This window comes from Dendrobates tinctorius, unplaced genomic scaffold (assembly GCF_039654945.1).
Source record: "Dendrobates tinctorius isolate UK_male_01 unplaced genomic scaffold, ASM3965494v1 ptg000001l, whole genome shotgun sequence".
Classification (NCBI taxonomy): Eukaryota; Metazoa; Chordata; class Amphibia; order Anura; family Dendrobatidae; genus Dendrobates; species Dendrobates tinctorius.
The window spans coordinates 18,786,747-18,801,464 of record NW_027361669.1 but is presented as its reverse complement, the minus strand read 5'-3'; the positions used below and the strand labels follow the sequence as shown (position 1 = coordinate 18,801,464).

At 45.0% G+C, this 14,718-nt stretch overlaps 1 protein-coding gene across 3 annotated transcripts in view; it reads left to right on the top strand.

Moving 5' to 3' along the window:
- P4HA2 (prolyl 4-hydroxylase subunit alpha 2) overlaps positions 1-13,945 on the top strand; it is a 146,074-nt gene extending 132,129 nt beyond the window's left edge. For all 3 annotated transcript variants that reach the window (XM_073569882.1, XM_073569928.1, XM_073570004.1), the window contains 2 exons: positions 8,317-8,413; positions 13,170-13,945. In XM_073569882.1, the coding sequence (XP_073425983.1) occupies positions 8,317-8,413; positions 13,170-13,240 (168 nt within the window). In that variant the 3' untranslated portion in view covers positions 13,241-13,945. The remainder of the gene's footprint in view (positions 1-8,316; positions 8,414-13,169) is intronic.
- The last annotated feature ends 773 nt before the right edge of the window (positions 13,946-14,718 follow it).

The window sequence follows — 14,718 nt, the reverse complement described above, 5'->3', positions numbered from 1 at the left end:
TTTGCTCGGCTCAATGACAGCCTGCCTACCAGCGGTCCAGTGGGCCCAAGCTCATACAAGACATCTCCAGTGGGAGATACTAGAGGCAAAAAATTTCTCTCCACGGGAATTTAGAAGGGCAGTTAAACATCTCACCCGTAACAGCTCGCTCTCTACAGTGGTGGATGGAACCATCCAACCTAGCCAGTAGGGTTCCTTGGATCCTTACCACAGACGCAAGCTCCAGGGGGTGGGGGGCTCACCGGGACAACCAGATAGCACAAGGAGCCTGAACAGAAAGCGAAAAGTCGGCTTCCCCGAATATGAAGGAGCTATTAGTGGTGAAGCGCGCTCTCCTGTTTTTTCTAAAACCCCTCAGAGGCCACCACGTAAGGGTGTTCTCCAACAACAGCACGGTAGTTGCTTACTTAAATCATCAGGGGGGCCCGAGATCCCGTACCCTCATGGACGTGACAAAATCAATTTTTCACCTGGCAGAAGGGAACCTAGGCTCACTAACGGCTTTACACATAAAAGGGTCAGACAACGTGATGGCAGACTTTTTAAGTCGCACACAGCTGAGACAGGGCGAATGGGAGCTCAACCAGGAAGTTTGCAATGTGAGAATCATGTGGGAATAGTGGATGAGGGCAGGTATATCTCGCCCAGATTCCTTTCCTATGTGGCCTAGTCTGGTCAGTATCGCACCTGCTTGCTAATGAATAATGGGAGGTGGATATAAAAGGATGCCAGGTAGTTGTGTGAGTGTCTCAGCCTGGGAACACAGAGAGCCTGTCTGTGTGAGAGACACATGTGAGTGAAAGCAGTGCCCACTGCAACTGTGGTTTGGCTGGACGGGAGAAGCCCGCCAGTTGGTAGTTAGGTTGTCCATTGTTTAGTTAGTGCCGGACAGGCAAGGATTTGTTTTATGTTTTATTTCCTTTTGCATTGCTTTCACCGTTAATAAACCTGACCCAGGGTCAGTTACACCCGAATCCCAGGTCTGCGCCTGAGTTTCATGCTGAATGCACGTGACCTTTGACCCCAGCAAAGGCGATCCCGGAGTGTCTTATCACATTGTGGTGGAGAACGCGGGCATCACGTTGCAAGCATGAGCATGGAGGACGTGGTGAAAGCGCTGGTACAGTCCACCGCCGTCCAGCAAGAAGCTAATCGGGTGATGATGGCCCAGCTGAAGGAGTTGGTGGACATGACAGCTACCGATCGTTCGCTTCTCTAGCAGGTGGCGCAGCGCCTGGCAAGCTTACCTGAGGTTAACCTGGAAGCAGAGTCGAGAGTGATTCACGTGAGTCGGTACTGGCAGAAGATGACAACCGAAGATGACGTCGAGGCATACCTGACCACGTTTGAACGGACGGCGGTGCGAGAAAAATGGCCGAAGGCACGATGGGCCAGCCTGATTGCCCCGTTTCTTTCCGGTGAGGCCCAAAAGGCATATTATGACTTGGAACCTGAAGCTGCGCAGGACTTTGACAAATTGAAAGCCGAGATCTTGGCCCGGCTGGGAGTGACGACCGCTGTCCGTGCACAGAGAGTGCATCAATGGACTTATCAGCCGGATAAACCACCGCGGTCACAGATGTTCGACCTGATCCACGTGACGAAGAAGTGGCTACAACCCGAGGTGTTGACAGCGCCAGAGATAATCCAGAGAGTCGTCATGGACAAGTACCTGAGAGCTCTACCGCCAGCCCTGAGGAAGTGGGTAAGCCATGGAAATCCTATGACGGCAGATCAACTGGTGGATCTGGTTGAACGTTACTCCGTGGCGGAAGGACTCCGAGACGACGCTATCCCACCTTGTTCTTCATCATCTCCACGTGGAACCGGTAAGACTGTTCCAGGGAGTAGGGGAGATGGAAAAATCCCTAAGACAGTGGGGGAGGAAAACGGGACTGCCCGCACTGCGAGGCCGAGAGTAACGAACTATGGTCTAAGCAAGGGGCCCGTTAGGTGTTTCCGCTGCCAAGAGATGGGACATATTGCTGCGAACTGTCCGGTCACTACTGAACCCATGCAGTGCGACGTCACAGACTCTAAAAACCGCATGTCTATGGTTGCACGGATAGTGAGTGTGAATGCCGGTCAAAAGGATGTGGAAAAACACTTGTGTGATTTAACTGTTGATGGCAAAAATGTGGTGGCATTGTTAGACTCGGGAAGTGTGGTGACTCTGGTGAAGGCCAGTCTGGTGTCAGCCCCGACTGGACCATCAGACAAATTTTCTGTAACGTGTGTGCATGGAGACACCTGTTCGTACCTCACCACGGTCATATGCATTACTACTTCCTATGGGTCTGTGCAACATAAAGTGGGACTCGTCCCTGCGTTATTGCATGATGTTATCCTGGGCCGGGATTTTCCCCACTTCTGGCAATTGTGGGACAATCAGTTGATGCCCTCGGGTAATGGTGTACATGATTCTTCTCCCAGGGCACGTGGGGGTCTCGAACCCCTGGAAGATGTCTCCCCGGAAGACTCGGGGGAAGAGTCTGCGGGAAATGACCTGCAGTTCCCGTTTTCAGTCATGGCGCGTGATAGGAGGAGGCCGACAGCCGTCCACCTCCCCGTTTGCCAGATTTAGAAGTTCAGAAAGATGACTTCCAAAGCGAGCAAATAAAGGATCCTACCCTTTCTCAGGCTAGGACAAATGTAAAAGTGATAAATGGGGTACCCGTAGAACCTGGCTCTAGGCTGGCATATCCTTACATGGTTCTGGAGAATGATTTACTCTATCAGATAGAGAAAAAGGGGGAAGATACGGTGCAACTATTAGTTGTTACCAAAACCCTACCGGCGGCAGGTGCTGGACCTGGCCCACGGACATGTGATGGGAGGTCACCTGGGAGTCCAGAAAACCACCGAAAGGATATTGCACTGTTTTGTTTGGCCAGGCATGCATCACGATATTCGTGTATATTGTGAGTCTTGTCCTGACTGTCAAGCCTCTGCACCTAAGCCCCAGTTCTGTAGCCCTTTGGTACCCCTACCTATTATTGAAGTCCCGTTTGAGAGGATTGGGATGGATTTAGTTGGGCCCCTTCCACGGTCTGCACGTGGACACCAACATATCCTGGTCATCTTGGATTATGCCACTCGTTACCCGGAGGCCATCCATTGCGTAACACGGCCACCAAGACGATTGCCAAGGAACTGGTGCATGTGTTTAGTCGGGTCGGTATACCAAAACAGATACTCACCGACCAGGGGACCCCCTTTATGTCCAGGGTAATGAAGGAGCTCTGCCGATTGTAACAAATCGAACCGTTACGCACATCCGTGTATCACCCTCAAACAGACGGGTTGGTCGAACGGTTCAATAAAACTCTGAAGCAGATGCTGAGAAAGGTGATAGACAAGGATGGGAAGAACTGGGACTATTTACTTCCGTATTTGCTTTTTGCCATCAGGGAAGTACCCCAGTCTTCCACGGGATTCTCGCCTTTTGAGTTATTGTACGCCCAACGTCCTCGCGGACTGTTAGACGTTGCAAAAGAAACCTGGGAGGGTCAGGTCACACCATTTAAAACAGTGATGGATCACGTCACACAAATGCAGGACCGTATTGCGGCTGTTATGCCTATCATCAAAGAACACATGATACAGGCTCAAGGAGCCCAAAAAAGAATCTATGATAGGGGCGCCAAGATCCGTACGTTTGCACCCGGAGATAGGGTGTTGATCCTGGTCCCCACGGTGGACAGTAAGTTCCTGGCAAAGTGGCAGGGCCCATTTGAGATTAAGGAAAGAGTTGGTGAAGTAAACTACAAAGTATACCAGGCAGGTAAACGGAAACCTGAACAGATTTATCATGTAAATCTGATAAAACCCTGGAAAGATCGGTCTGCCTTGTCAGCGGAGCTGGCCCGTCCCGTCTGCTCACATACCGTACCGGAGGTACGGGTTGCAGAGACTCTCTCGGAGCGGCAAAAGACTGAGGTCAGGCAGCTTCTACTTCACAACCAAAAGTTTTTCTCAGAAAAACCCGGGCAGACTACGCTAATGAAACATGACATTGTAACGGAACCTGGTGTCACAGTTCACGTAAAGCCCTACCGAATCCCGGAAGCGCGCCGTGAAGCCGTTTCCCGAGAAGTGGAGGCAATGTTAGAGTTAGGTGTCATTGAGGAATCGCACAGTGCTTGGTCCAGCCCGATTGTGCTAATTCCTAAACCGGACGGCACCATCCGGTTCTGCAATGACTTCAGGAAACTGAATGCGATCTCAAAATTTGATGCCTACCCTATGCCCCGGGTCGACGAGTTAATAGATCGGTTAGGAAAAGCCTGGTATATTACGACCCTAGACCTAACAAAGGGGTATTGGCAGATCCCTCTGGCGGAGGCTGCCAGAGAAAAGACGGCATTTGCTACCCCAGAGGGTCTATTTCAGTATGTGTATATGCCGTTTGGACTGCACGGAGCACCGGCGACCTTCCAGAGACTGATGGATTGAGTTCTGAGGCCACATAGGCAGTACGCTTCGGCCTATTTGGACGACATTGTCATTTACAGCTTGGACTGGGAGACTCATCTCCAGAAAGTACAAGCTGTGATTGACGACCTGTGGGAGGCAGGTCTAACCGCGAACCCCAAGAAATGTCATATCGGGCTAGAAGAAGCCCGGTATTTGGGGTATGTAATTGGGAGGGGTGTTGTTAAACCCCAGGTTGATAAGATTCAGGCGGTTCAGGACTGGCCACAACCTGTCAACAAGAAGCAGGTGCAAGCCTTCCTGGGGATCGCCGGCTATTATCGCCGGTTCATACCCAATTTTGCAGCCATCGCTACCCCCCTGACGGATCTTACAAAAGGGAAAGACTCCGTCATGATTAAATGGAGTTTAGCGGCTGAAGAAGCCTTCCATAGCCTAAAACGGGCACTTTGCTCTCAGCCCGTACTGGTGACTCCGGACTTCCGCAGCGAGTTTGTGGTACAAACAGATGCCTCTGATACCGGTATCGGGGCCGTACTCTCACAAGTGAGGGACGGAGTGGAACACCCAGTCCTCTATCTCAGCAGGAAGCTGAATAAACACGAGCAAAGGTATGCAATCGTAGAAAAAGAGTGCCTCGCCATTAAGTGGGCTCTAGAGGCCCTCAAATATTACCTGGTGGGCCGAAAGTTCAGGCTGATCACTGACCATGCCCCTCTCAAGTGGATGCACTTGAACAAGGAACGGAATAGCCGGGTGACCCGGTGGTTCCTTGCCCTGCAGGCCTACACTTTTACGGTGGAGCACCGCCCAGGGGTACAGATGGGAAATGCAGATGCCCTGTCCCGAGTGCACTGTTTGGCGGGTGTCATTGCTCGACCGGAGTGGTCTGAGCAGAGGGGGGGGATATGTGAGAATCATGTGGGAATAGTGGATGAGGGCAGGTATATCTCGCCCAGATTCCTTTCCTATGTGGCCTAGTCTGGTCAGTATCGCACCTGCTTGCTAATGAATAATGGGAGGTGGATATAAAAGGATGCCAGGTAGTTGTGTGAGTGTCTCAGCCTGGGAACACAGAGAGCCTGTCTGTGTGAGAGACACACGTGAGTGAAAGCAGTGCCCACTGCAACTGTGGTTTGGCTGGACGGGAGAAGCCCGCCAGTTGGTAGTTAGGTTGTCCATTGTTTAGTTAGTGCCGGACAGGCAAGGATTTGTTTTATGTTTTATTTCCTTTTGCATTGCTTTCACCGTTAATAAACCTGACCCAGGGTCAGTTACACCCGTATCCCAGCCCTGCGCCTGAGTTTCATGCTGAACGCACGTGACCTTTGACCCCAGCAAAGGCGATCCCGGAGTATTTTATCACAGCAACCAGATCACAAAGCTATGGGGGAAACCCAACATAGACCTATTCACCAACAAAACGAATCGGAAGGTGAAAACATTCTGTTCCATAGACCCATCCGGGGACCCGTTATCCCTGGACGCCCTTATGATCCCCTTGCACTTTCCCCTTGCATATGCGTTCCCACCAATAGCCTTAATTCCATCAGTTCTGAGGAAGATTCAGGAGGACAAAGCGAGGGTAATATTAATAGCTCCCTTCTGACCGAGAAGGACGTGGTTCTCGTGGCTGAGGAGAATGTCTAGTGTGAGGTATCCACAACCAATGATGGTTTTGTGAGCTATGTCACTGTCCACTGTATTTTATCAAGACCAAAGTCAGTGCAGCCGTCTACCAATAAACACTTGAAATATATCACTCTATTTGTAATGACTCTATCTAGCATATGAGTTTCCCTTTTGTATTGAAGAACTGAAATTAACTTTTAGATGATATTCTAATTTTGTGAGATGCACCTGTATGTACAAGAGTACAAGGGACGAAAGCAAAACTGCAGAAATGGGCCTGCTCATTTCTTCAGTTTTGACCTGTTGTAGACTTATGTTAATTGTGAAGCAGAGTGATGGCGGTTTTGACCTTTTGTAGACTTATGACAATTGAGAGTGATGGAGTTCTGTTTAAGCAAATGTTCTTTAGGGACCACAGTGTTAATGTTTGTAATGGATGCACAGTGGCATTTTGCCCGAATAGCATTTTCGGAGGCTGTTAAGCCTAGCACCGATTGCCAGTAGTTACAGTGGGTACGGAAAGTATTCAGACCCCTTTAAATTTTTCACTCTTTGTTTCATTGCAGCCATTTAGTAAATTCAAAAAAAGTTCCTTTTTTTCTCATAAATGTAAACTCTGCACCCCATCTTGACTGTAAAAAAACAAATGTAGAAATTTTTGCAAATGTATTAAAAGGAAAAACTGAAATATCACATGGTCATAGGTATTCAGACCCTTTGCTCAGTATTAAGTAGAAGCATCCTTTTGAGCTAGTAGAGCCATGAGTCTTCTTGGGAATGATACAACAAGTTTTCCACACCTGGATTTAAGGATCCTCTGCCATTCTTCCTTTCAGATCCTCTCCAGTTCCGTCAGGTTGGATGGTGAACGTTGGTGGACAAACCATTTTCATGTCTCTCTAGAGATGCTCAATTGGGTTTAGGTCAGAGCTCTAGCTGGGCCAGTCAAGAATGGTCTCAGAGTTGTTATGAAACAACTCCTTTATTTTAGCTGTGTGCTTAGGGACATTGTCTATTTGGAAGGTGAACCTTCGGCCAAGTCTGTGGTCCAGAGCACTCTGGAAGAGGTTTTCATCCAGTATATCTCTTTACTTGGCTGCATTCATGTTTCCTTCAATTGCAACCAGTCATCCTGTCCCTGCAGCTGAAAAACACCCACATAGCATGATGGTGCCCACCATGTTTCACTGTTGGGATTGTACTGGGCAGGTGATGAGCAGTGCGTGGTTTTCTCCACACATACCATTTAGAACTTTTTGGTGATAATTCTATCTTCGTCCCATCAGACCAGACAATCTTATTTCTCATAGTCTGGGAGTCCTTCATGTGTTTTTTAGCAAACTCTGTGCTGGCTTTCATATGTCTGGCACTGAGGAGAGGTTTCCATTGGGCCACTCTGCCATAAAGGCCCGACTGGTAGAGGGCTGCAGTGATGGTTGATTTTGTGGAACTTTCTCCCATTTCCCTACTGCATCTGTGGAGCTCAGCCACAGTGATCTTGGGGTTCTTCTTTACCTCTCTCACCAAGTCTCTTCTCCCACATTTGTTCAGTTTGACTGGACGGCCATGTCTAGAAAGACTTCTGGTGGTCCTAAATTTCTTCCATTTAAGGATTATGGAGGTCACTGTGCTCTTAAGAACTCTTTAGTACTGCAGAAATTCTTTTGTAACCTTGGCCAGATCTGTGCCTTGCCACAATTCTGTCTCTGAGCTCCTTGGCCAGTTCCTTTGACCTCATGATTCTCATTTGGTCTGACATGCACTGTGAGCTGTGAGGTCTTATATAGACAGGTGTGTGCCTTTACAAATCAAGTCCTATCAGTTTAATTAAACACAGCTGGACTCCAATGAAGAAGTAGAACCGTCTCAAGGAGGATGACAAGGAAAAGGACAGCATGTGACTTAAATACGAGTGTCTGAGCAAAGGATCTGAATACTTATGACATGTGATATTTCAGTTTTTCTTTTTTAATAAATTTGCAAAAACTTCGACATTTCTGTTCTTTTCAGTCAAGATGGGGTGCAGAGTGTACATTAATGAGAAAAAATGAACTTTTTTGAATTTGCAAAATGGCTGCAATTAAACAGAGTGAAAAAAATAAAGGGGCCTGAATACTTTCCGTACCCATTGTATAGACCCTTAAAGCTCTCCTACATATACCATTACTTGAGCTCTTACTAGAACTTGCCAAAGTACAGTTGGCTGTGGTCTTCAATGTTTAAGCAGTTTTGATGCTTCTATTATTGTAGGGCACTGCAGTCTTCTGGTACAATCTTTTCAAAAGTGGAGAGGGCGACTATAGAACAAGGCACGCAGCTTGTCCTGTATTAGTCGGCAGTAAATGGGGTAAGTTATTTTAAGGTAATACTTCTGTTTTACAGTAGAATGTAAATGTTTTGCTTTAAAAACATCTGTCAAACAATTTTTAAAGAATATACCCAGTCCCCTTCATTGAAAGGGATAGAGTATATATGATATAATAATTATATATATAATCTAGATATAGTAAGCAATAAGGCAATTAACTTATCCTAATGCCTTCTTAAACTGGGGATGAGAAGCTAGTTTTCTTTTAGGTATGTAATGTAGCATGCTATCTAGTAAGCTCACAGTCCTATGCACAAGGCCTATCTTATGACTTTGTCCACGACGTTTCTTCGCGCACCACTGGCTCCCAGGTTTTTTTTTTCTTTCTCTCTGACATATTCTTTTTGAACCGCAACCAAAAAATGCCTTTTAGATATTTTTTTCCCAAGGACACCTTCCCTTATGCAGTGATCATAGATAGGCTGACTCATCGTTGTAACTAAAACTCATTGACACTAAAACTCATTGACACTGGTGGATTTTTTTTTCTTTACTCCATTCCAAGTAACAGTTTTGCATTTGTCAGTTTATCAATACTGTACTTCATTACATGCTAAAATGCCAGTGTAGGTCTTTGGCTTTGACTTGGTCTTTACTCACAGCCAAGTGTAGTTTTCTTTAGGTAAACCTTTACACAAATAATTCAAGATGAAACGGTTTTAGAAATTCGTTCATAATGGAAAAATGTTGCAAGTACAGTCAAAAGAAGAAATCATCCAATTTATTTTAATAAAGAAAACATGAGTAAATGTAATATACAGCTTTTATCTGATAATTTATTGAAGCTAAGTATTTTTTGAAAAAGTAATTCCTGTCCTAAACCTAGTACCTTACTGTGTTACCCTGCTGTGTTACCCAGGGAATTAACAATTGTAATCAAATTCATGAGTCATTTTTACACAGAATTGTTGGTTTGGGTGGCTTTCAACATTGAACCGTTTTTTAAGGTCTTGCCACAGCATTCAAGTAGGTTTCAAGCCAGGACTTTAACTCTGCTGCAACTCCTAAATCTTTTTGTCTCTTTTTTTTGAGCCATTGAAAGGTGGACTTTTTTTTGTGTGCTTCACATCATTGGCTTGCAGAACAAGATAACTGATCTGGAACTTTAAGCAATAAACTGATGGATGGTGATTCTCCTTAAAGGAAGCCTGTCACCATAAAAAAAACGCTATTGACCTGCAGACATGGGGTTAATCTGCAGGTTTAATAGCATTATTAACATGCCCAGTGCCCGCACTTAGCCGAGAAAGCTGTCGAGAGGAAATTAACTTCATCCCCCCACCCCCGGCAGGATTCAGGCTTCAGCTCCAGGGGCCGTTCAGGCGCTACTTCAGTATCTGCACCTCCAGCCCTGTCTGACACTGGCTCTGTATTGGGGCCAGCTGTTGGTCAGGGCGGGGGGGCACGGTTATCACAGCCGCCTCCCTATGTGCTCAGAACAATGACTAAATCTATGCCGGTGCCACCCTCATGATTGAAGCTAAACACTGCCGGTGGAATAAAGTTATTTTCTCCCTGCAGCGTTCGGGCAAGTGTGGGTGCCAGGCAGGTTAATAACACTATTAAACTGGAGATTAACCCCATATCTACAGGTTAATAGCTTTTTTTTCTGGCGACAGGATCACTTTTAAGAATTTTTTTTTATAACAGAATTCATGGTAAGCTTTACACCATATGTACCTGGATCCATAGTTTCCAAAAAGTTCTATTATTGACATATTTTTGGATGGCATTTTTGACAAGAGTGTTTCTTTTCGTGGAATCATGTACCGTACATTAACCATAGCGGTTAATGAGTGAGGCCTGCAGATCTGTAAATATTTGCATCAACCGCTCATTCGGGAGACAATGGAGCCTAGACACTTAAGGCCCCGTTACATTTAGCGATGCACCAGTGATCCCGACCACGATATGACCCGGTCAGGATCTCTGGTGCATCGCTAAATGGTCGCTAGTGAGCTGCCAAACAGGCAGATCTCACAGCGATGCAGCAGCGGTCGTACTCACCTGTCAGACGCGGCGAGGGTGACCGTCTTCCGCCTGCGTCCATGGAGTCGATCGTCGGCGCCCGCAGGAAGGCGACGACGAGAAATGGACCAGGCCAATCTCGCGCGATCAGCGATAGCCAGCGGGGGGCCGGTCGGAAGTGAGTATCACATGTAGCGATATCGCTAGTGATATCGCTGCTGCGTCACAAAATCGGTGACGCTTTAGCAATATCGCGAGCGATATCACTATGTGTGAAGGGCGCTTTATAGTAAAATTTTGTTAGCCAACCCACTTCTAGGAATTAAACACTATTCCAAGATTTCTCCATAATGGATCTCACTTTGGTTAGCTGTAGACCCAGGCCATTCGTATTGGTCTTGTAACTTTTTTTTTCAGACTCATACCTAGGAATCTGCTTTTGATTCTCTTTAACCAGCACGCGATCGCACATTCTATTAGACCATTTATCTGTTTCACACTGTCTAATTCCATTTATGTGATGTTGGATGTAATGGGTCTGGCAGTAAACCTAGGTTGATGTGGTTGGTGAAATTGAACCCAATTATCAATTGTATTTAGTTAACTGGCTGATTTAGTAGCTAAGAGGGAAATTAGTTAATCACATAGGCCAGGTAGGCCTGAGCAGAATTTTTCCTTTAATAAATGACATCATCATTTAAAAGCTGCATTATGTGAGTACTTGGATTATCTTTGTCGCATATTAAAAGTTCGTGATCTGAAACATGTAAGTGGGACAAATATGCAGAAGTGGAATAAATTGGAAAAGGAAGCATATGCGCTTTATTTAAAGAGAACTGGTTAGCAGGGTTTTAGACCCCCAAAGGAATATCATCACAGTAAAGTACCTGCAATGATCATTACTTCCATACATTTTCTGTCAGTGTCTCCTTTGTTTAGTGATCAATCAGCGAATTATTGTTATGCAAATGAACTCGCACGGTCGGGATTTGGCCTTCACTCACAGCTCTCCAGCCTCTTTCTCCTCCTGGCACCGGCCTCCTGCTTGTAATTGACTCTTCTTCTTGACCTGCGTCCTCAACTGACATCTCTCACAGGCGCCCTCATTTCCGGGGGCAGGGCATGCTCCGTACAGTCATGAATATGTTGCGAAAGCCAGACTATCCATCTGCGCAGACTATCCAGAGTCTGACATCTCTGCAGATGCCATCATTCTTAGGGGGCAGCGCATGTGCATATGACTAGTCCGGTTCTTGTGTTGTACTTTTGACATTAATGCACATCTGAATAAGAAAAGCGATGTAACGCTTAAGTGCAGAGCCAAGGAAGCCCCGGCCGGTAGTGTCCCTGGATGCCGCGTGCAGGATTAGAAAACAAAATGGCCGGTAAGCTCCTCCACGTGTGACGTCACTTGGTAGGAGCGCAAGGTACTCCGAAAGATGCAGGGGGGCCAGCCAACACGTTTCAAAGAGCTACACCACCACGCTGCTTCAGCCTCTAAAATTCTGGCACCTGCATCCATTCGGGCACGTCACCTCCATTACAGAGCACAACCACGGGGCTGAGCGTTGTGACTTCCAGCATACAGGTGAGACAGCGGGTGCACGTGTTGCTTGGGCTCCCCTGGGGATCTGCCTACATTCAATAGGCATTTACATGTGGGCATAGTTTAGTGGCAAATGGTCCTACTGGTATTTGGGCATTTCGCAAGCTGATTCATATGTTATGGTAACTTTTTCTTCCCCCATAGCCAGAGTGTATGAACTTTTGGTTGATGTAATTTACACTGCATGCGTATAGCACAGTTGCTCATTTGCTTGTCAACATATCAATAGGCATAAACTATACATGCGGGTATAGTTTGGTGGCAAATGGTTTTACTGGCATTTGGGCATTTCGCAAGCTGATTCATATGTTATGGCAACTTTTTCTTCCCCCATAGCCAGAGTGTCTGGATTCTTGATTGATGTAATTTACACTGCATATATCTAGCACGGCTGCTCATATGAGGTGTATTCTAACACCTATCCTCAAGCGCGGCTTCACTTTTAGTTTTATTTGTATTCTTACACTACTGACAAGTTCAGGCACTATTTTTGTCGTGTTGCCAGCAGCTCAGGATTGAATTCTCTAACAGGGTTTTGAGCGCCAGTGTGACCTTTTTTGTGTTTTTATCATATCATACATATAATTTTATTCTATATAGTATTGTGGGTACACCAGTCTTTGCACAATTCATTGGCTTTTTAATTTTTTTGATCTCTATTTTGTCCTTTCTGTGTATTTGTACAATAAAATATGTTTGATATGGTGAGCCTTGTCGATTTGCATACTACTTTACTTCTCACTTGGTATTTGCGAAGTATATGCTAGGTTGATCCCAATAAATTAGTGGTGCCCTCTTTGTCAGCAAATGTTTGCATATTATTGTTACTGTGCATGTGCCGCCCCAAGAATGTTGATGCCTCTGCGAGATGTTGGTCGTGGAAGTTGGTCACAAAAGTCTGACCTGTCAATCACAGGCAGAATGCTAGGACAACGGAGACACAGACTTACAATACATGGAAGTAATAATCGTTGCAGGTACTTTACTGTAATGACATTACTTTGGGGTCTGAAAACTGTCTCACCATTTCCCTAAGAAAAATCTTAAAATTATATATTTGAGCCTACTGTGTTGATTGTACTACTGTAAAGATAAGTTTCAGGCAATACTGTTTTTATGTCTTACAATATTTACTGCTTTTATTTATTTTTATTTTTTTAGTTTCAAATAAATGGTTTCATGAACGAGGACAAGAATTTCTAAGGCCTTGTGGATTAACGGAAGTTGACTGACATGCAAGCGTATCCAGATGTTATTGATTTTTATTTTTCTTCATATTTTATTTTTACATTCTGTTTTTAGAACTTTTTATCAATTTCTCTGATTCACGCCTGGTATCCAGAGCAGTGAAACCTTGGAAGATTCTGGAAATCTAAAGCCATATGGTCTAGTCCACTTTACATTTCATACAACAAAGATAAACTAGTAAAAAGGGTGCTAAAATTATAATTTGGGTCTGAATATATTTTTCCCTTATCTTGGGTGTGGGATGCAGATGGTTTGTGAGTCCAAGTTTCTGATACATATCATCTTACCACTACCTGATGCGTAGCTGATGTCATAGAGAAATTACATATTGCTACCTATTTTTCGTAAATATGAATATGATTGTAACTAAGATAAGAAGCACACTTAAAGGAAAAATATATTCATCTAGTTCATCTATTCTACAGGGAAACTAAATCGGGCTGTGTTTTTGTTACTTTTTGCTGTTCTGCTCTAAGTGTCCGTTGATTAGACAGTCTAGTAAAATCATGATGGTTTTATCAGAAGACGTGCACTGTGAGCCATGGTGTAGCAGCTACGTTTCTCTTATATAAGGATTTTCAAATGTTCCTTTCATTGTACATTTTCTCATGGGTGAAGCAAAGTTTGGTTCAACTGTTAAAGTCTATTTTTGTGATATAAAAGTAATAAAACAAAGTGTGAAATGAAAATGTTTCTCTATTATAACTTTCTGACCTATTTGACTTATCTATTGTCTTTAATTGGGGTCTTCTATGGATAAAATGGATAAAAAAAAAATCTTTGAACTAAGCCCAAAAGTAAAAATAATAGAGGCCTTGTCCATATTCTTTCCTGTAACGATTGCTCACTGTTCCCTTGTGAATGCTGCTTGTGGCTCCACATGCCAGTAGGACGTCGACCATTGCCATGACCCAATGTCGCATGAGACGCCTAAGCTGGCTGGTCAGTCATAGCCTGTATGTTTATAGAAATAATATGTCATTGCAAGCAGTGGGAATGAGGAAATGTTCATCAATTCTAGCAGGTAAATGAACTAACCTTGCATGTTACTCCTTCAAAGGGCCAGAGTCATCAAAGCCTTCAGATCAGAATTATGGCTTGAAAGCTTTGAAAAGCAACCAGATTTAGGAACAACTCAGAGTTCCCCCTAATTCTTGATACTTTTGGTGTTTTCACACTAGTTTCTTCCAACTCTGCCTAAATGGGTGGAGCTGGCACAGGGGCGGGATGTTAAACCGCCTCCAATTCATGACAAGCTGCAGCGTTTCCTACATCAAATGTCTCACTCTAGACTACAGCACATCCACTCCTCAAGACCAGTGTGAACAACTCCAGGTTCTACAGAGGTGTCTGAAACTTTGACAGAAAGAATATCACTATATGAAGCGGTAATTTTCCTGTAAAATATGACACAGATATGGATATCATTTAAAGGGGTTATCCACTGCTAGACAACCCTTGA